We start from the raw sequence: 20,850 nt of genomic DNA on the forward strand, positions 1-20,850 counted from the left end.
AATGCACCCTCCCTCCTGGGTTTACCAGGTTCCTCCACTGCCCACGGTCAAAAAAAATACATTCCAGATGTCGAGGGGGCGGGGCAAAGGGGAGGAACCGACCATGTTCAAAATCAACGGTGGGGGTGGGGAGTAATTGTGCCACTGCCTCGAAACATTAAAATGAGTATCAAAATCACCCACTTTAGCTCAAAAGCAGAGCAATATTTTAAAACTCACACTGATGGCAAATGAAACCGTAGAACGGTGGGAATCCGCGTCGCGTACGTTGTAGGGCAGCCTCTAGCCTCCCCTATCTTTCTCCAGTCCCCGCAGTTGGTATTTGCTCGGCTGCCATTCATGATGAAATGCCGGTGATGGCTCCCGTTGCGTGATTGCTCCACGATTATCTCGACCCGGCTTCACGCCCCGCCCACCGACCGGCGAGACGGCGACAACAACAACAACCACAACAACCACCACCACAACAACGGAGACGAAAAAAGAAGAAGGAAAAGTACCTTTTGTTTCAAAAATAAGCGAGAGCAGAAAAGGAGCTGCGATGCTATCGATTCTCCAAGAGGCTTCTGCGGGGAAGGCGCGGCCGCTGCCTGCCTGGAGGAACGTGCGGTCGGAAACTTTCAGCCCGTTTGTCAGGTAGAGCGAGCGGCCGTTAATGGAACGCGATTCAAATATTCAAACGCCCGGGGCTTGGGTCGGCGGGCGGGGAAACTGTCAACAGGCACCGGACTCCTGCCTCCCCGATCATCTCTTAAACCCGCAGGGCGCCTGGCAATTTATGTTGCAGAAATAACAATTTCTGTAAATAACCTTTTGAATGATATTCGGTTTCCTCTGTTCTTTGCATTATTTTTTTTTAAAAAAAACCCTGCGTTCCTTCTGATAGGGAGGGAAAATAAAAATACCTTCCCCGGATTTGTCCCAGTCAAATCCAACCCCATGATTGCATTGGGATGTCATTTTCTTTTGTGTGGAACTGATTCCCCCCCCCCCCCCCCCCATTATACCGTAGCGTTTCGTTTCAGCGCTGAAGGGACGTAGTACCAGATCATGTGTGACATGTCCCGTTTTTTTTTCTCCCCCTCGTTATTTTGTGCCCCATTGTGGCTCTCCTGCGCCTTCCCACGTCTCTGGCCATCCTACCCCTATGTCTTCCCCTTTCTTTCCTAACCCTGACCCTGGCTACCTGGTGACTCTCTCTCTCTCATGCATGCTCATCCTGCCATCATTCCCCCTACCCCTCTCTTCTGATGTGAGTTGGCAACCCATTAATCTGAGATTATGACCTCTGGCCCTGGACTCTCCCACAAGGTGAAACAAACTTTCCACATCTACCCTGTCGAGTCCCCTCTGAAACTTGTAGGTTTCAATAAGGTCGCCTGTCATTCCTCTCTCCAGTGAGTACATGCCCAACCTCCTGAGCCTTTCTTTTCTTCCTTACCTGGGATTCTGCAAAGTGAAACTGCCTCCACTGCGAGTAAATCTTTCCTTGGATAAGGGGCTCAAAACTGTTTATAGTACTCCAGCTGTGGTCTGACTACTACCTTGACAAAGCTTCCCTACATTCATATTAGATTCCTTTGGGGAAAAAAAGGCAAGCCTTCTATGTGCCTTCCCTATTAACTGCTGAATCTGGATGCTGCATTTTTGTAATTTGCTGCAACTTTTGGCAGTCTTTAGCCATTACCCCATATTTTCGTATATTGTATCTTCTCACTACAGCTTGACAAGTGATATATGGCACCCAACAAAGCATTGGTGTTTGATCTTTCGTGGTTGTTGTTTTGACAGGTAATGCGGGAAACTGATTTCTGAATTATTATATAATGGTGACTTTGGTGCATCAAGATCTTTTTTCTTTTTCTAAAATTATTTATTTTTATTGTTAGCTAAGAGCTTTGTTCATGTGCAACATTTAGTAATCAAAATGAGTTCAAATTTCTAAAATGCATTGGATAATTATATGTTTGTCGTGGTCTGTTTTAAATGTGGCTATGAACCTTCTGTTATATTTTCTGTATTTAAGCTTTGAGGCCTGAGGCACTGTGTGTGATTAGAGAGTACACAAAGAAAATTCAGGGCCTTTGGGCATTGAAAGGAATGACTTTGTTTGTGAACCTTTTTTTGTGTCAGATGGTTTCGTGAACAAGGATGAAAAAGCTTCCTGCTTGTCTCCACCTCCCGTATTTCTCTTCATTTGGATCCTGCAATGTGAGAATAGAAAGCAACGATGCAAGCCATGTTGGAGCATGTGCAGTTTTTAACAAAGCTTTGCAGATATTTATTCTGATGGGCTGAGCCAGCTACACCCCACTGAGTTCAAGACTTATTTTGATAATTACATTTTAAAGTAACATTTTTCTTTTTTTTAAAAGTGTGGATGAAACAAGTCAGAATAGAAATTAATTATTATTCTGTCTTTTTTCTAACTTTTTTTGATATTTTTCAAGTCTTTTTTTTCATGTTGTTATCAACCAGACCAAACCTCTCAAAAAATATTAAGGAGACAGCCCAGATTCTAACGTCATTCTCTTTTTTTATTTTAAAGGCAAGTGTAAGGTGATGTGTTCCAGATATAATTTGATTGGTCAAATTACTCAACTTCAAACAAAACACAGTACAATTAAAACAAAATACAATACAGTTAAAACAGAGACAAAATAAAAAGAAAAGAATAGGTTTAACTGTAATGTTATTGAAATGCTTAACAAAATAATAATCAATTGTTCCAATATAATATCCCCATAAACACAACCTTTCAGTAAAATAGATTTTATCACATGCAATTCTAGCAGCAGGTAGAAAACGTAGGTAGATTTTAGCAGTATCAGAGGAAGAAGAGCTTTCACATCCAACTTCAAGATCCCAGCAACTGCTGCAGTTCAACCTGTCAAACATAGTGGCGTAAATGAGTCTTGGCTGAATTAATTAATTTAGAAAAGAGACATGATGCTGAAATTTCAGCTTGTGTTCTCCATTTTGGATCCTGACCCCAAATGTGTGAAGCTCTGTTTCAGGTTCTGCTTAAAAATCTTTGAATATGGATTTGAACTGAATCAGCAATTGGCTGAGTGGCAAGATGCAGTGGGTGGTGATTTGTGGGGTGTTTTCCCAACTGGAAGTCTGTGCCCAGTGGGGTTGAGAAGCGGTCAGTGTCGTAGATTCTTTATTTTTATTTCTTGCAGCTCCTGATGTGTTGGGTTTCTCCATCATTTGAGCATGGGGATATTTGTGGAACCACCTTCCCAGATGATTATTTAATTGTTCACATCATGCACAACTGGAGTTGCAGGACTGCAGAGTTTGGGCTAGATCTGTTGCTGTGGAACCACTTGACTCTGTCCATCGCTGATGTACTGTCTTGGAGCATCCCAAAAATCTATATCACCTATCAGTCACCAGAAATTGAATTCTTAGTCATCCACACCATGTAGCAAGGATACTGTTGGACAATGAAGCAAAACACATTATCTGTAATTAACTGAAAAAAAAACTGGCAACAAGATCATGGAACTGGAGAAAGTGTTAAGGAGGTCTGACATATGAGAAAGCAGTGAGAAAGGACAACATTGTACCAGGATTCTTGAAACAATTTGAACCCTTTGCTCATGCCTGGCTGACGTGTTCTACTCAAAAAGCAATGCATCAAACTGGATCCTTGTCGAGTAGCTTATGTCAAATGTCCATGCTGTTCCAAAATCGGGAAAAGATCTCAACTCGGCCAACTTTGAACTGATTATACTAATTTTTGAATGCTGTAAGATTTTTGAGCATCTTATCCTGTGGGGCATATCTCTAGACGTAGACCCCAACTTGAATGTCAACTTAACTGATTTGCATATGGGACAGATCATGTAATTGAGTTCGGATCCACCAATATGAAAAATATCATTTCATAAAACTGGACTTGAGCAATGTGTTGCTGAACCTCACAGCTGCCTATGATACATTATGGTTCACTGACCTGCTCCTAAAGCTATCCAGAGTGCTTTCAGCTTTCTTTGGGACAGTTGTTGAAACATGTATTTGTACTAGGTAGTTTAGAGTCCACCTTTAGCAGGGGAACAGACGCATGGCAAATACACTATCCAAGGTGTCAGTGTAAACCCCAACAGTGTTGAACATACAAAATACAAAGTTAAAAGTCACACAACTTTGTACACCCCAGTCCAATACCGGCATCTCCAAATCATGATACAAAATACATGCAAACAGCCACTTCTCTCCAGTTCGTTCGTTCATTCTAATCTCCTCTGTGTCACTCAAGCCCCCTTCTCTGTACCTTGGTACTGTTTCATAGTAAAGACATCACATTGTTCAGACATCTCCAGCACAAGGGATTATTTGTCAATCTACCTATAAACTTGTTTTTGACATTCGCATGCCAGACTAATAAAAGAATTGCATGTCTGTATGAATGCTTAGGGACTAAAGCATGATCCTAACCCAGTGGGACTTTGTCCTTTTGGGGGCATCTGAAAAAAATGGCAGCTTAGATCCAAACTAGAATGGACTTATTTGACATACTTGCTGGATGTAAGTGGGATATGCTGCCACAATATTCGAGACATTGGGGTCATTTCTATCGTATTCTATGTCAGACCATTGTGTACCTTTTGTGGCATTGGTCATCACGGTCACCATTTTGTTGACACTCGAGTTGAATGCATCAATGTGCATCATAACCAGAACCTAGCCCACTTCTTTGCAAACGACATGACCCTGAGCATATACCAACAGGTGGAAAACCTATCAGCTGGTTGAAACTGTCTGCAGTGAACTTCATTTACCATCCATGATGATCTCCATAATCCCCTTGCTCCCTATCCACAGGAGGCAACCTTCTTGGACATTTCTTTGGATGTAAGGAATAAGAAGCATTGAATTTTACCAACAAATTCTTTGTGATCAATGCTATCTGTCCAGCGATAAGCTTTGAACTACAATGCTGAGAGTATTGTTTGCGGAAGGTGTTCAGAACAAACCAACCTCCTCGACTGGGGCTACAGTAAAAACAGTCATGTACTTGTGGAGAGACAGACTGTACTGCTTATTATTGAGGATGTCCCTTCTGAAAACTGTGGTGGACAAATCACCTTATTTGCTGAATTTAAAATGATTACTTGGCTTTAGGTATTTGCATTTGCTAGATAAAATAACTTGTCATATAAATCCATTTTGTGCTAACATCTTTAAAAATAAATCTGTTACCTTTAGGCTGAGCTGATTTGTGACTTCAAATGCAAGGCAATATTGTTGACTCTTAACTGCGTTTGAAGCAGTCTCATAATAAACTCAGTTGTATTTTTTAAAAAAAGGTTTGTGACCACTTTATCCAGGACAATTAGGGATTGTTAATAAGTGCTGATTTTGACCGTGACTCCCACATGCCATAATGAATATAAAATTCATGGTGTAATTGGAACTGGAAAATATTATCTATAAAATATATTTGAGCAGGCTACAGATTACCTGCAGTTATTCAATTTTAATGACTTTGCTGTTATTTTCCTATAGTGAATTTCTTTATCTTCAGGCTGTACGAATCTTGACAGTTCTTAACTCTCTGTCATCAAAACAAAAATGGCTATTTAAACTGTTTTGAGTCTAAATGTAGGTTAGGATGTTATGACATTGGGTAAACCCTCTTCCTTAGTTTAAACCAGCAACACAAAAGTTTTATCCCGCACAGTAATCTGTGAAAATTCGAGAGGCCAAGAACTTTTTAAAATAACAACTTTATTTCTTAAAGTATAGCAGAATAATTAACTAACAACTATTTACAATTCCTTCCTCTAACCTATCTTTTACTTGCCCTTCTATAGTACTAGTCTGAGAAAACCCCCAATCGAAATTTACAAAAATTCAAGTTTTCAAAGCCAGCCAGCAGTTGAATCTTCTATTTGGATCTTCCTGTGTCTTCCTTTCTTATTCTTTTAGGGATTATGCTTCACAGGTCACAGATTGATTAAAGTACCTTTTGAAAGCTATTCTCCGGGCATTCTGCAGATGTCATTGGCTTGGCAGTTCTCCTCCCAACTGTTCAATTTTACTCATTCATATACCTGCAGAACATCGGATTGTGTCATTAGTTTTTTAGATTGAATTTAGTATATTGACAAACTTGATTGGAGTTTGTTTTTTTGGGGGGCATAATTTAAACTGGCCGAATTCGAATCTGTTTTATTGTTTCCAGGCAACCCAGCTTATCTAGCTTTCGACCAAGTGTTATGTTGTTACCTTATTCAGAACATGTGGTGCTGTCAGGTAGTTCTGCTAGCTTTTAATACTCTTAAAGGTACAGTATGTCAACATCTTCATAACATCGGATTTTGAGAGGGTTGTAATGGCTTGTTTCAATATGTTGTAATTCCAGTTAATGGTGATATTAGACATTCATATCTTGTATGAAACCTAGTTTAGTGGAGCTTTTTTTTGCAATTGTTTACTGTGGTGGTCAGTTACTGAACATATTCACATGAAATTGTTTATGTACTTAAATTAAACGAACACCAGTTTGTTACACCAACAAAAAGGTTTCATGTGTATACATGAGACTTTGAAAAATCCTTTTCAATCCTTTTCCCAGTAAGATCTCTTACAGACACAACCCCAGTGTAATATCATTTCCAACAAAAACTGAAGTTGGTAGAAAAGCTCAGCACTTCTGGCAGTATTTGTGAAGAGAAATCAAAGTTGATGTTTCAGGCCCAGTGACTTGCAATGTCAACTTTGATTTCTCTTCACAGATGTTGCCAGATCTGCTGAACTTTTCCACCAACTTCGGTTTTTGTTTCTGACTTAGGGCATCCACAGTTCCTTTTGGTTTTTGTTTAATATTATTTCTACCTTAACTGTTCAATTTCTTAAATTTGGAAGTTTTAGGACTGCTTTCCAGTTTTGACAGTTTGGGCTGCCACAAAGTAAACTTGCCTTCTGACATGAAACCGTTGTTTTCATTTTCAGTTTGATTGTGGCCCCTGATCTGTTTTTGTTTACTGTAAAAGTTTAACATTGTCAACATTTAATTACTTAACTTTCCAGAAAGTTTATGATTACTTATTAACATCTTGGATAATGGCGTAGAAAGTCATTTATCCAAATTTGCTGATGTCAGTGTTAGGTCCCATTGTAGACAGCGTTTAGGCTTGCATTTATTGTCACATGTATTTTTTTTTTAAGTGCAGTGAAGTGCGTTTTTGTTTGTCATCGTGTTGCTATGCTCCCTCACCATCTTGAAACACTGAATATATTGCAAGATTTTACTGCAATAGAGTTCTTCTTTCTTCTTGTTCCTCCTCTGCTGCTACTTCAGTCACTGCTTGACATGGGCTGGAGTTTCAGAAACAGGCTCCTAGGTCTCAATAACAGGCTCAGAGGTCTCAGTAATGGACCTCCGCTGCCACTCTGACTGCCAGCTCTGAGCTAGAGCTATAGGTCTGGGTTCTGTCCTTGTAAAATTATAAAGGGGTATTGATAGCTTAGGTGAATGGGCAAACCTTTGGCAGATATAGTTAAGTAGACAATCTCACTAATTCATATTTTGGATCATAAAATCATAAGTATTTTCTAAATGATATGAAGTTACAGTGGGTTTCCAGAAAGAGTTGGGGTCTCTGGTGCTTTGATCATTAAAATGCCAGAAATAGGGACAGAGGAAAATCAATAAAGCTGATTGAGTGTTGGTCTAGAAGGCTGGAATACAAGGATGTGTATGTTACGCTGCAGCCAGACAAAACCCTGATTAGACTCCATTTGGGGTACTAGAATAGATCTGGGCACCACACTTTAGTAAGGACAGATTGCCTTTGGAGAGAGATGAAGGCATTTGGCATGCTTGGCTTCATTGGTCATTGAGTACTGGAGTTGGGGTGTCATGTTGTACAGCATATTGGTTTGGTCAGTTCTGGTCTTCCTGCCATAGCCTTTCATGTTTAACAACATCTTTTCTATCAGGGGAGGCTGAATAGGCTGGGGCTGTTTTCCCTGGAGTGCCAGAGCTGACCGGTGACATTTGTAGAGGTTTATAAAATCACGAGGGGCATAGATAGGGTGAATATCCAAGGTCTGTCTTCTCTACATTTCGGGAGTCCAAAACTAGAGGTCATAGTTTAAAGTGAGAGGGAAAAACATTTAAAAGGATAAAAACATTTAAAAGTGATAGGCAACATGATTTTGTGCAGTGGAGATCATGCCTTACCAACTTAATAGAGTACTCAGGATTGTGGGAGACATAGCAGTTTGGATAAGTAATTGGCTTATTGAAAGAAAACAGAGGGTTGTAGTTGATGGAACATGTTCATCTTGGTGTCCAGTTACTAGCGGCGTACCGCAAGGGTCAGTGTTAGGTCCACTGCTATTCGCCATTTTATAAATGACCTGGATGAGGGAATAGAAGGGTGGGTTAGCAAATGTGTGGACGACACTAAGTTAGGTGGAGTTGTGGATAGTGATGAAGGATGCAGAGAGACATAAATAGGATGCAGAGCTGGGCTGAGAGGTGGCAAATGGAGTTTAATGTGGACAAGTGTGAGCTGATACACTTTGGACGGAGTAATTGGAATGCAGAGTACTGGGCTAATAGTAGGATTCTAGGGAGTGTGGATGAGCAGAAGGATCTCTGTGTCCATGTACACAGACCCCTGAAAGTTGTCACCCAGATTTACAGGGTTGTTGAGAAGGCATACAGTGTTTTGGCTTTTATTAATAGAGGGATTGAGTTCCGGAACCAGGAGCTTATGGTACAGCTGTACAAAGCTCTGGTGTAGCCACACTTGGAATATTGTGTGCAGTTCTGGTCACCGCATTATAAGAAGGATGTGGAAGCTTTGGAGTGGGTGCAGAGGAGATTTACTAGGCTGTTGCCTGGTATGGAGGGAATGTCTTATGAGGGAAGGCTGAGGGCCTTGAGGCTGTTCTCGCTAGAGAGAAGAAGGTTGAGAGGTTACTTAATAGAGACGTACAAGATAATCAGAGGGTTAGATAAGGTGGACAGGGAGAGCCTTTTTCCAAGCATGGGGAAGGCAAACACGAGGGGACACAACTTTAAAGTGAGGGGAGATAGGTATAAGACAGATGTAAGAGGTAGTTTCTTTACTCAGAGAGTAGTAAGGGTATGGAATACATTGCCTGCAATGGTAGTAGATTCGCCAAGTTTAAGTTCATTTAAGTCTTCATTGGACAGGCATATGGATGTAAATGGAATAGTGTACATGGATGGGCTTCAGATTAGTCTGACAGGGCGGCGCAACATTGAGGGCCGAAGGGCCTGTACTGTGCTGTTATGTTCTATGTACTTTGAGGAAGTGACCAAGTTGATAGGTGAAGGAAGAGCTGTTGATGTCATATACATGGATTTTAGTAAGGCGTTTGATCAAGTTCTCCATGGTAAACTAATAGAGAAAGTGAAGTGACATGGTGTGCAGGGTGTTCTAGCTGGGTAGATAAAGAACTGGTTGAGCAACAGGACCTTCTCGAAATGGAGAAAGGTGACCAGTTGTGTTCCACAGGGGTGTTGGGGCCACTGTTGTTTGTGATATACATAAATGATCTGGAAGAGGGCACTGTTGGTATGATCAGCAGGTTTGCAGATGACACGAAGATTGGTGGAGTAGCAGAAACCAGAAGGGACTGTCAAAGAATACAGGAGAATATAGATAGACTGGAGAGTTGGGCGGAGAAGTGGCAGATGGAGTTCAATCCAGACAGTTGTGAGGTGATGCATTTAGGCAAGACTAATTCGAGAGCAAATTATACAATGAATGGAAGAGCCTTGGGAAAAGTTGATGGGCAGAGAGATCTGGGAGTGCAGGTCCATTGTACCCTGAAGGTTGCTGCACAGATGGATAGAGTGGTCAAGAAGGCATCTTGTATGCTTGCCTTCATTGGATGGGGTGTTGAGTATAAGAGCTGGCAAGTCATGTTAAAATTGTACACAACATTGGTTTGGCCGCATTTAGAATACTGTGAACAGTTCTGGTTGCCACATTACCGAAAGGATGTGGACAGAGACAAGCTTTTTCCCGAGGTGAAGGATTCAGTAACAAGAGGTCACGCTTTCAACGTGAGAGGTATAAGTTTTAAGAGGGATACATGCGGCAAGTGCTTGACACAGGGTGGTGGGTGTCTGGAATACGTTGCCAGCAGAGGTGGTAGAGGCAGGTACGGTAAATTCATTTAAGATGTGTCTGGACAAATGCACGAGTAGGCGGGGAGCAGTGGGATACAGATGCTTAGGAATTGGGCGACTGGTTTAGACAGAAGGTTTGGATCGGCTCAGGCTTGGAGGGCCGAAGGGCCTGTTCCTAGGCTGTAAATTTTCTTTGTTCTTTGGATCTAAGGAGCAAGTTTTTCTTCATGCAGACGATGGTGCGTGTATGGAATGAGCTGCCAGAGAAAGTGGTGGAGGCTGATACAATTAGAAGATCAAAAAGACATCTAGCTGGTTATATGAATGGGAAGTAGATTAATTTAGGATATCTGGTCAGAATGGACCAGTTGATTCAAAGAGTCTGTTTTCACGCTGTACATCTCTGACTACCTTTTAAACATTTATGCACATGCACCTCTGATCATTTCCACAGTCCCACTACCAAATCGATATTGCAGTTTTTTTTCTGACTCTTAAGCAGTATTTAGTGCTAATTGTCACAAACTTTCTCATGCATGTAACAATCCTGTATATGATAGGCAAGAGAGGTTGGAATTATTCTCCTGCATCGGTTGGTTGTCATAAAAACCAATGTCGTTCACTAATGCCTTTTGAGGGTGGAAATCTGCAACCCTTACTTGTTGGGGCCTGCAATGGAATGCAAGCCATTCAGTTCAAGGACAATTAGTGATGGGCAAATTATGACCCAACCAGCAACACCCAAACTTGATGGTATCGAGTTGGAAAAAACCTGCCCTAGAAAAAGGAAATTAATGAAATAAGGGGAATGCCAACACAAAATTAAAGGCCACATGTACTCATTCAAAATTATTTTTAACTGACTGCAATGCTAACCTACAAAATCTGTGCTCATATGCTGTCACACCCTTCTCAATATAAAACATAGTAAGAAGCAACTTAACAGCAAACAGCTTTCTTGCAAGGTAGTATTTTGGGGTTGGAGCATGTCTTGGAATACCAGACTCTGCATGTACTTCAAAAGATCTGTACGTCATATCTAACTAAATACATAGAAGTAGACTGTACAGTAAGTTTATTTCCAGCTTTCCACCAAATGCATAATTTAGATTACATCCTTTTTAAATAATGGTGATAAAGATATGTGTGTGTGTATATATATAGGAATTTGGATTTTAAAGTAAAGAGGTTTTTCATTTTAATTCTGCAAAGGCAATTTCTTTAACGTCAGATGGTCATTTTTGACTGGTGAGTTCAAACATCGAACTAGTTATGTATCCAGATGGCTAATTCTCCCGTGTTTCACGTGATCTAGCCTTGTTAACCAACCCACCATGTGGAATCTTCTTGAATGTCTTACTGAACTCTTATGTAGACAAAGTCAACCATCTTGCCTTCGTCAGTTCTCTTTGTCACTTCTTCAAAAAACTCGATCAAATTAGTGAGACACAATTTTCCATTCACAAAGCCATGTTCACTATCTTTAATCAGTCCCTGCTTTTCTAAATACATGTATAGTAAATCCTTTCCCTCAGAATCCCCTTCAACAACTTGCCCACCACCGATGTCAGGCTCACCAGTGTATAATTCCTGACTGTTCCTTATCACCTATCTTAAATAGTGGCACCATGTAAGCCAACCTCCCAGTCTTCTAGCACCTTACTTGTGGGTATCGATACAAATGACATGTTGACAGAGCAGTTAACAATGCAATGGGTCATGAACTAATTAAACACAGATTTTGAGTAGAAATGCAAGGAAATTATGCTGGACATTTTATAAATCTCTGGTTTGCTCACAACTAGAGTATTACATGTAGTTCTGATCACAAGACTTTCTGAAAGATGCAGGGATCCATAAGAATGCAAAGGACATTTGAATAAGAGTGGTTGCAGGGCCAAAGGAATTTATTTAGAAGTTTAGATTGGAGAAGATTTTGTTCTGGGAGCAAGGGAGATCTGGATAGGAATGTGCAGTATTATGAGTGGTTTAGCTAAGGTACAGAAGATAAGTGATTCCCACTAGTATAATCCAGAGTCCCAGTTTAATGTTCTGGTCATGTGAGTTTAAATACCACTATGCCAGCTGGTCAAACTTGAACTCAATAAAAATATGGAACAAAAAGCCAATGTACCATACAATCATCAATTGTTGTAAAATGTCGTACACTCATCCTTTTGGGGAAGAAAATCTGCCATCGTTATCTGGCCTGGGATCCATTTGATGTCAGACCCACAGCAATATTATTTTCTCTTAACTATGCACCAACATGTCAGGGTAAAAAGGAATGAATGATAAATGCTGGGCCCAACTCGCAACACTCTTGTTATACCATGAATGAATATTTTTTTAAAAAAACCTAATGTACAAAGCTTGAGGACACCTATTTAAGATGAAAATTTCAGCCGGTATATGTGAAGAAGAGCTTTTGCACATGGTGATGATGCAGAACTTGCTATCTGAGAGTTGTGGAAATGGAGATCCTAAGTAATTTAAAAAAAAATAGCATGGATACTTTAGGAAAATAGACTTGTGGGTTGGGACTGCCTGAAATGCTCCACAATGAGAGAACATTTATTTGATGGGCTGAATATAGTTTCCTGTGTTGTAGTAACACTCTAAGAAAACACTGTTGAAATGAAACTTCTACTTATGGGAAAAGAATAACTTTTATTGAGTACACAAAATTTGGCAAGGCCAAAGAATGAAATGATAGTTCCGTGAGTCAAGAGATTTTCGTTTTGTAACATTGGAGGCTGGATTGGATTACAGATTTACTGTAGTATTTTCTTGTCTGTTTGATTCCTGAAGCTTTCTGAAATAAAATCTGTGATTTGCATGCAATGTAAGTTAGTCTTTGTCACAAGAAATAGATTTGGGAACTTAAATTATGTTTTGTGTTGAGTATGCAAGCCATGCGAAGCCAAATATGTCAAATAATAACTGCCTTGTTTCAGAGAATGGAATGTTTGTGTTGCCATGGTTGGGGTTGAAGTAGCATATTCAGATTTATTTCCATTCTATTGTGAGCCACTTAATGTTAATATGATAATCTGCTGATGACCTCCATGTTGCCTGTAATTTCAGTGAAATGTTATTGGATTATTTGCTGGATAGAAGCCATGATTCAGTTTCACACAATGCTGTGCATTATTATCTGGTGAGAAAGAGAGTATTCTGTGGTATTCTGAATTCAATTCACGTATCGTACTCCCTTTATGATTTGTATAATCAGGTTTCAAGTGATGACTGCAAATTGTTTCATCCAGCCATAATCCCCTTTTTCATGAATTTTGATAGACATTATAATTTGATCTGAGGAGCAGCATCCTCTATCAATTTATTAATGATGTTTGTTTAGAAGAAATAGTGAATGTTCAGATGTCTGACAAGCAAAATTCAAAATGTAGGCTATTCCATCCTTAAATTTCCATACATTTTGGAATCTTGATTCTTTAAAATCTATACTGTAAAAGTATTTTGAAATTTGCTTGAAGAAACTTTGGGGTGATAGATGAAAGGAAGCTGCTGCAAGTTAAGAAAATGGCAGTCAATTTTGACATACCCACAGCTTTACAGAGAGAAGCATACGGAGATCAACCAGTATGTTGGAATAGTTAAATCTAGAGGTAACAAAGTGAGCTACCATTTTTGAAACACTTAAAATTCTTTGAGAAAGAAACACACAAATGTACAACTGCGAATGTTGGAGAAACACCGACATCTGTTGAGGGGAAGAAAACAAGTTAATGTTTCACATCCAGTGACCCTTTGTCTCGAACTTTGTTTTTCTCCCAACAGATGCTATATGTCTCCAGCACACGTTTTATTCTGTTTTGTGTGGATATGGAAAAGTTGCTTCTGTGTTGATTGTTATGAGGTTAGCCAGTAGGACATGATAGAAAATGAATTCCTTGATTGGGGCTGTTAATCTCGTCCAGTCAGGGAGCCCAAGCTGACATAAAAAGAGGAGTGTCAGAGCTATTGACACACTCGCACCTAACTCGAAGACTGTTCTTGTGGAAGTTAAGGGTAACGTGTGACAGGATACTGTCCTCCGTGGAGTTGATTCAGTGGCGATGGGAGTAAGGCCTGATCTTGAAGTCTCAATAATTTTCTTTGCGTAGCGGTCAGCATTTCTTATATTGTGCCTTTTATTTGTGAAGCTTCACTCCTCTGATTCTGCTATTGAGGACTGGACCAATATGTGGCAAGTGTTTTTTTGTTGGGCAAACAGCATTGTGAGTTTGGATAGGCAAGGATAGTCAACATGGCTTTTTGTGTGGGAGGTCATGTCTCATTAATTTGATTCTTTTTTTTGACAAAGTAACAAAGAGCATTGAGGGCAGACAGTAGGCGTGATCTATGTGGACCTCAGTAAGGTGTTTGACAAGGCTCCTTGTAGGAAACTGGTTAGCAAGGTTAGATCTCATGAATACAGGGAGTACTAGCCATTTGGATACAGAACTGGCTCGAAGGTAACAGATCTACGATGGTGGTGGAGGGTTGCTTTTCAGACTGGAGGCCTGTGACCAGTGGTGTGCAACAACAATCTGTGCTGGGTCCCCTACATTTGTCATTAATGTAAATGATTTGACTGTGAACATAGGTCATTTTCAAGACTCTTACACCAAATTTCATCCCCTGCATCAAACTGTCTCTCTTGCTTAGCAGAGCCCTTTGATTAGGGGCAGCTGTACACCGATAAATAGTATATCTTATGTGTTGTTCTTTCTTTTTGTAGCAGCAGTCGTCTTCGACATGTTCAAGCTATTCTACGTTACAGCAGCAAATCAAAATCTGATGGAATTCTCTGCATTCTGGGTATGTTTAGTCTGAATATTCTTGCATTGAAGTTTTGACCACAATGATTTATCTCTTATTGTGTCAACAATTTTACTAAAACTTTTGCTTCCCTTGGCATGAAGAAGGTAACTTAACAGTTAAGTACTCAGAGTACCTTTTTGAGATTTATTAGTCCAATGTTTTGCCTTTGGTCACCATTCAGCTCAAATGAAAATATGAGAGGTGTAATCTCTTTCACTTTTCATCAAAATGCAAAGATCGTGGGAACTAGAAACTAGTATTTGGGATGAGCTTTGATGTCAACTCAGATACATGAAGCTGAGAAAAATATGGAGGCGCATCTTCCCTTTTCTCGCTAAACCAGAATTGTACCCAAGTTCTTTTTGGAGGGGTTTCTGCCTTGAGATTTATTGCTGAATCTTAAACTCACTGCATTATCTTCCTGTGGAATCCGTCATGTCTGATTCCTGCCATGGACCATTCCAGAACAATTTTGCACACGAAAGATCAGCACCCCTTGCACTCACATCATCCTTGAAAGGCAGCTGTGCCCCCAAACAATGGCTGATAATCCAGTATTGCCCCTGACCGGCAACATCAAGACATAGCAGCCACAAAGCCATGCTGCTCATGGCTGACATGGTTGATAACTGCTTGGTTATTCAACCCCATTCTCTCACCCTAGACAGTGAAACATAGAATCAAAGGAAATGGAACAAGGCCCTTTGACCCTGTTCCCACATTCATTGTGATCATGGCTGATTGATGACTTTGTTCCTGCTTTCTGTCTGTACCCCTTGATCCTTTTTAGCCATAAGAACTACATCTAACTACTTGAAAATATTCAATATTTTTGGCCTCAGCTGCAATCTCTGAATTACACAGGCTCACCATTCTGAGTGAAAATATTTTCCTCATCCGACTCTTCTAAATTGGGTAAGGCTTCAGAAATCTGAAGCACCAAGGGACTTGGGAGTTGTAGTCCAGAATTCCATAAGGTTAACATGCAGGTTCAGTTGATAGTTAGAAAGGCAAATGCAATGTGCTGCTGAGTCTCTATAAAGCTCAGTTGAGACCATATTTGGAATATTATGAGCTGTTTTTGATCTAAGGAAGGATGTGCTAATATTGGAGGGCATCTAGAAGAGGAGGATGACGAAAATAATCCTGAGAATGAGGCGTTTGTCATATGGAGCGATGCAGGACTCTGATTCTGTCCTCTACAGAGTTTAGAAGCATGGGGGAGGGCATCTCATTTGAGCTGGATAGAGTAGATGTGGGGAAGGTGTTTCCATTCCTAGTAGAGACTAGGACCTGAGAGCACAGTCTGAGTGTAGGGCTGACTCTTTAGAACTGAGATGAGGGAGAATTTCTTGAGTCAGTGGGTGAAGAATCTGTGGAACTCGGTGAGACGAAAGTCTGTTAGGTGCACTTCAGCTCAGATTTTGGGAGTCCTGATGCATTAATTGTCCAAGTTCAGTGAGTATGGTGAACAATCTGCCATGGTACGATCAGAAGAACATTTTTGTCCTAATCCTGGTTTCTAGCTGTTATCAGGAAAATATTTTATGAGAACATTTGAACTGATGGAGTCTGTTTCTGTGCTGTATATCTCTCTGACTGGCTCTAATAGAAGCAGCCTGAGTGGGTGTCGTCAAGCTCTCTTCGACCCAGGATTTTTAGTTAGCTCTCAACAGTTGTACATGGGGTCTCAGCAGCAAATCGCTTCTGGCTGGTATTACTGAGTTTTCTCTCAGAATTTTTGTTCTTTCTTCCTGGAATGTCTCATCTGTTTTTTGAATTGGCTTTTTTGTCAAGGGCGTGTTTGTAGGTTGTTACTGTTTGGAACAGTTAATGACAATAGTTATTGTATATTTTATTGCGTTAAGTTTTCTGATAGTTATTCCAAGTTCCTCTTTGGCACTATAGTTAAAATATAAAACAGAGTGGTAGATGTGAGCTATATGGACTTCAGTAAGGCATTCAACAAGGTTCCCCATGGGATACTGGTTAGATAAGTTAGATGTCACTGAATATAGGGAGAACTAGCCATTTGGATACAGAACTGGCTCAAAGGTAGAAGACAGAGGGTGGTGGTGGAGAGTTGTTTTTCAGACTGGAGGCCTGTGACCAGTGGGGTGTCACAAGAATCAGTGTTGGGTCCACTACTTTTTGTCATTTACATAAATGATTTGGATGCAAGCATAAGAGGTACAGTTAGTAAGTTTGCAGATGACACCAAAATTGGAGGTGTAGTAGACAGCGAAGACGGTTACCTCCGATTACAACAGGATCTTGACCAGATGGGCCAATGGACTGAGAAGTGGCAGATGGAGATTAATTTAGATAAGTGCGAGGTGCTGCATTTTGGGAAAGCAAATCTTACCAGGACTTATACACTTAAGGTCTTAGGGAGTGTTGCTGAACAAAGAGACCTTGGAGTGCAGGTTCATAGCTCCTTGAAAGCAGAGTCGCAGGTAGATAGGATAGTGAAGAAGGCGTTTGGTATGCTTTCCTTTTATTGGTCAGAGTATTGAGTACAGGAGTTGGGAGATCATGTTGCTGCTGTACAGGACATTGGTTAGGTCACTTGGAATATTGCATGCAATTCTGGTCTCCTTCCTATTGGAAAGATGTTGTGAAACTTGAAAGGGTTCAGAAAAGATTTACAAGGATGTCGCCAGGGTTGGAGAATTTGAGCTATAGGAAGAGGCTGAACAGGCTGGGGCTGTTTTCCATGGAGCGCCGGAGGCTGAGAGGTGACCTTATAGAGGTTTATAAAATTGAGGGGCATAGATAGGGTAAATAGACAAAGCCTTTCTTTTCCCTGGGGTTGGGGAGTCCAGAACTAGAGGGCATAGGTTTAGGGTGAGAGGGGAAAGATATAAAAGAGACCTAAGGGGCAACTTCTTCACGCAGAAAGTGGTACGTGTATGGAATGAGCTGCCAGAGGATGTGGTGGAGGCTGATACAATTGCAACATTTTAAGAGGCATTCGGATGGGTATATGAATAGGAAGGTTTTGGAGGGATATGGGCTGGGTGCTGGCAGGTGGGACTAGATCGGGTTGGGATATCTGATCGGCGTGGACGGGTTGGACCGAACGGCCTGTTTCCGTGCTGTATTTCTCTATTACTGTAGTATTTGAATAAATTTTCTGTCGCTTAATATTGAGTAGTTTGACCAATCAAATTACATCTGGAGCACAGTGCCTTGCATTTACCTTAGAAATAAAAGGTCTAGGTTACCTTTATTTTGAGGGAGTCTGGGCCATAACACCTCGTATGGTACAAATTGCTTATATCGCATGTAGCTTACTAACCTTGAGAATTCTCAGAAGACTGATTTTTGGAAAAGAAAAATCCCAACCTTCATTTTAAATAACATCTTCCTTAATATTAACTTGTACCTTGTGGTTCTGAACTCTGCAACAGGGAAATCTCTTAACTGGATTTACTCCATCTATCCCTTTTGAGTACTTTGTAGGTTTCCTTCTCATTTTTCAAAACTCCAGAGAGCACAGGCCAACTTTGACCAATCTCTCTTCATTAGTTTGTCCCACCAGTCCAAGAACACTTCCTCGGAACCTTTTGTTGTACTTCCTTTATGGCAAGGCAATCTTTCCTGTAGTAAGGAGACATGGATAGGATAACCAGACGATATCTTTTCTCGGGGGGGTGAGGTGGGTGAGGTGGGTGCGAGTTCAGAGCTAGAGGGCATAGGTTCAGGGTGAGAGGGGAAAGATATAAAAGGGACCTCAGGTGCAACCTTTTCATTGGGGGGGGGGGGGGGGGGGGGGGTTGGTATGTGGATGGAATGAGCTGCCAGAGGAAATGTGGAGGCTGGTACACTTACAACACTTAAAAGACATCTGGTTGGGTATATGAATAGGAAGGGTTTAGAGGATAATGGGCCAAATGCTGGCAAATGGGAGTATATTAGGTTAGATATCTGAGCGGCGTGAACGAGTTGGACTGAAGGGTCTGTTCCATGCTGTACATCTCTGACTGTATGACATCCAATAATATTCTTTACTCAACAGAAATGGATCTAGCTCAGATTTAAAATTAACAGCTGATCCTGCATCCACTGCCATTTGTGGAAGTGTGGAAGCTACCACCCTTTACTTGCATTTCTAATACCTCTCCTGATTGGTTTGGCCCTAATTTATTGACTATGTTTTTCAGAATTCCCAGTCAGTGAAAATAATTGATCTTTCTGTTACCAGTTCTGGTTTGCTCTGTAGTTATGTTTCTGTTATGGCAAATATTTCACAACCATTTACTTCCATTTGTGCCTTTTTTTGGGTCATGTATTTTGCTGTCAGACAGTCCTTCATGTATCCTTTGCTTTGATTTTTTGACATCATTCCACATATGAGGGTTGATGCTTGCTTAATTGCTCCTGTTGTCTATTTTCCCTAACATCTTTTTCACTTCCTCTTATCAACCTTTTTTCCTTTTTTGAATTTGGGTTTGCCCTTAAGTTCCCATCATCTCCCTGACGGGGTCCTTTGCTTAATGATCCTGCAGCCTTCTGGACTCAATGTTGAGTTTAATAACATTAGGGCTTGAGTTCTCATCTCTCCTTACCCCAATTCCCATAGGCCAGGCCTTGTTATAACACAGTCTGCTATTACACATCACCCATTATTAGCCATTAACAAACCCTATTGATAGCTATTGACCCTCCTATCCAGATCATTATCTACTCCTTTGTCTGTCCAACTGTTCTTTTGCACTCTTTGGGCCCTATCCCACCTATTATTTACTCCTTCCTCTGGCACCATCACATTTGTTATTTCCCCTGTTTCCCCCCCCCAACCCCCAACCCTGAAATCCAGCATTTCCTCAGCTATCATCCATTCTGAGGAGAGGTAACTCGACCTGAAACGTTAACTCTGCTTTCTCTTCACAGATGCTGCCAGACCTGCTGAGCTTTTCCAGCAGTTTCTATTTTTGTACCTGATACACCAGGTTAAACCAACGCCAATAGTCCCTGCAAACCTCTCTGCAAGGATACGAATTCCAATGTGCTGAAATGTAACCTGTCCAGCTACTACAGGTCCCAGGTTCCAGGGTCCCTGAAATGTGCTGGTGCGGTTGCTCCAGCCGCATATTCAATTGTTTGATCCTTCTGTTCTTATACTCAGCATGTGGCTCTGCAACTAATCCTGCAGTTTCTGCTCTTCATGACCTGCTTTTGAATTTCCTTGCTAAAATCTGCTTTCATGACCTCTGTTACTGGTCCAGCATGGCTCATGAATTCTGGATGGTCCTCCTGCCCCAAAGGATATCCTGCATTTTATTTTACTTGTTATCTGGACGGCACGGTGGCACAGTGGCTAGCACTGCTGCCTCACAGCACCAGAGACCCGGGTTCAATTCCCGCCTCAGGTGACTGTCTGTGTGGAGTTTGCACGTTCTCCCCGTGTCTGTGTGGGTTTCCTCCGGGCGCTCTGGTTTCTCCCACAGTTCAAATATGTGCAGGTTAGGTTAATTGGGCATGCTAAATTGCCCGTAGTATTAGGTGACGGGGTAAATGTAGGGGAATGGGTCTGGGTGGGTTGCCCTTTGTAGGGTCGGTGTGAATTTGTTGGGCCAAAGGGCCTGTTTCCACACTGTAAGTAATCTAATCCTTAACACTGGCATGAAGGAAGTAACATACCATCCTGGAGTCATGTTTCATGCTGCAGAGAAGCTTGTCTGCTTTTCTGATTTTGGAATTCCCTGTCACTGCCCTTCCAGTCGTCTTTTTCCCCCTCCTGTGCAACTGAAATGCCCATTGACCTATCTGTGGCTGCATTCTTCTGAGGGGTCGTTGTCTTCTCTAGTTTCCAAAATGGAATATCAATTGATGATTAGGCTCAGGAGCCTCCTGGATTAGCGGTGCTGGAAGAGCACAGCAGTTCGGGC

At 41.1% G+C, this 20,850-nt stretch overlaps 1 protein-coding gene across 4 annotated transcripts in view; it reads left to right on the top strand.

Moving 5' to 3' along the window:
• Positions 1-306: 306 nt before the first annotated feature.
• Positions 307-20,850, top strand: part of dnaaf9 (dynein axonemal assembly factor 9) — a 212,406-nt gene continuing 191,862 nt past the window's right edge. For 3 of the 4 annotated variants that reach the window (XM_072577236.1, XM_072577220.1, XM_072577245.1), the window contains exons 1-2: positions 307-636; positions 14,874-14,953. In XM_072577236.1, coding sequence (XP_072433337.1) covers positions 542-636; positions 14,874-14,953 — 175 coding nt within the window. In that variant the 5' untranslated portion in view covers positions 307-541. The remainder of the gene's footprint in view (positions 637-14,873; positions 14,954-20,850) is intronic. The other variant, XM_072577228.1, reaches the window with a different exon arrangement.

This window comes from Chiloscyllium punctatum, chromosome 1, assembly GCF_047496795.1.
Source record: "Chiloscyllium punctatum isolate Juve2018m chromosome 1, sChiPun1.3, whole genome shotgun sequence".
NCBI lineage: Eukaryota > Metazoa > Chordata > Chondrichthyes > Orectolobiformes > Hemiscylliidae > Chiloscyllium > Chiloscyllium punctatum.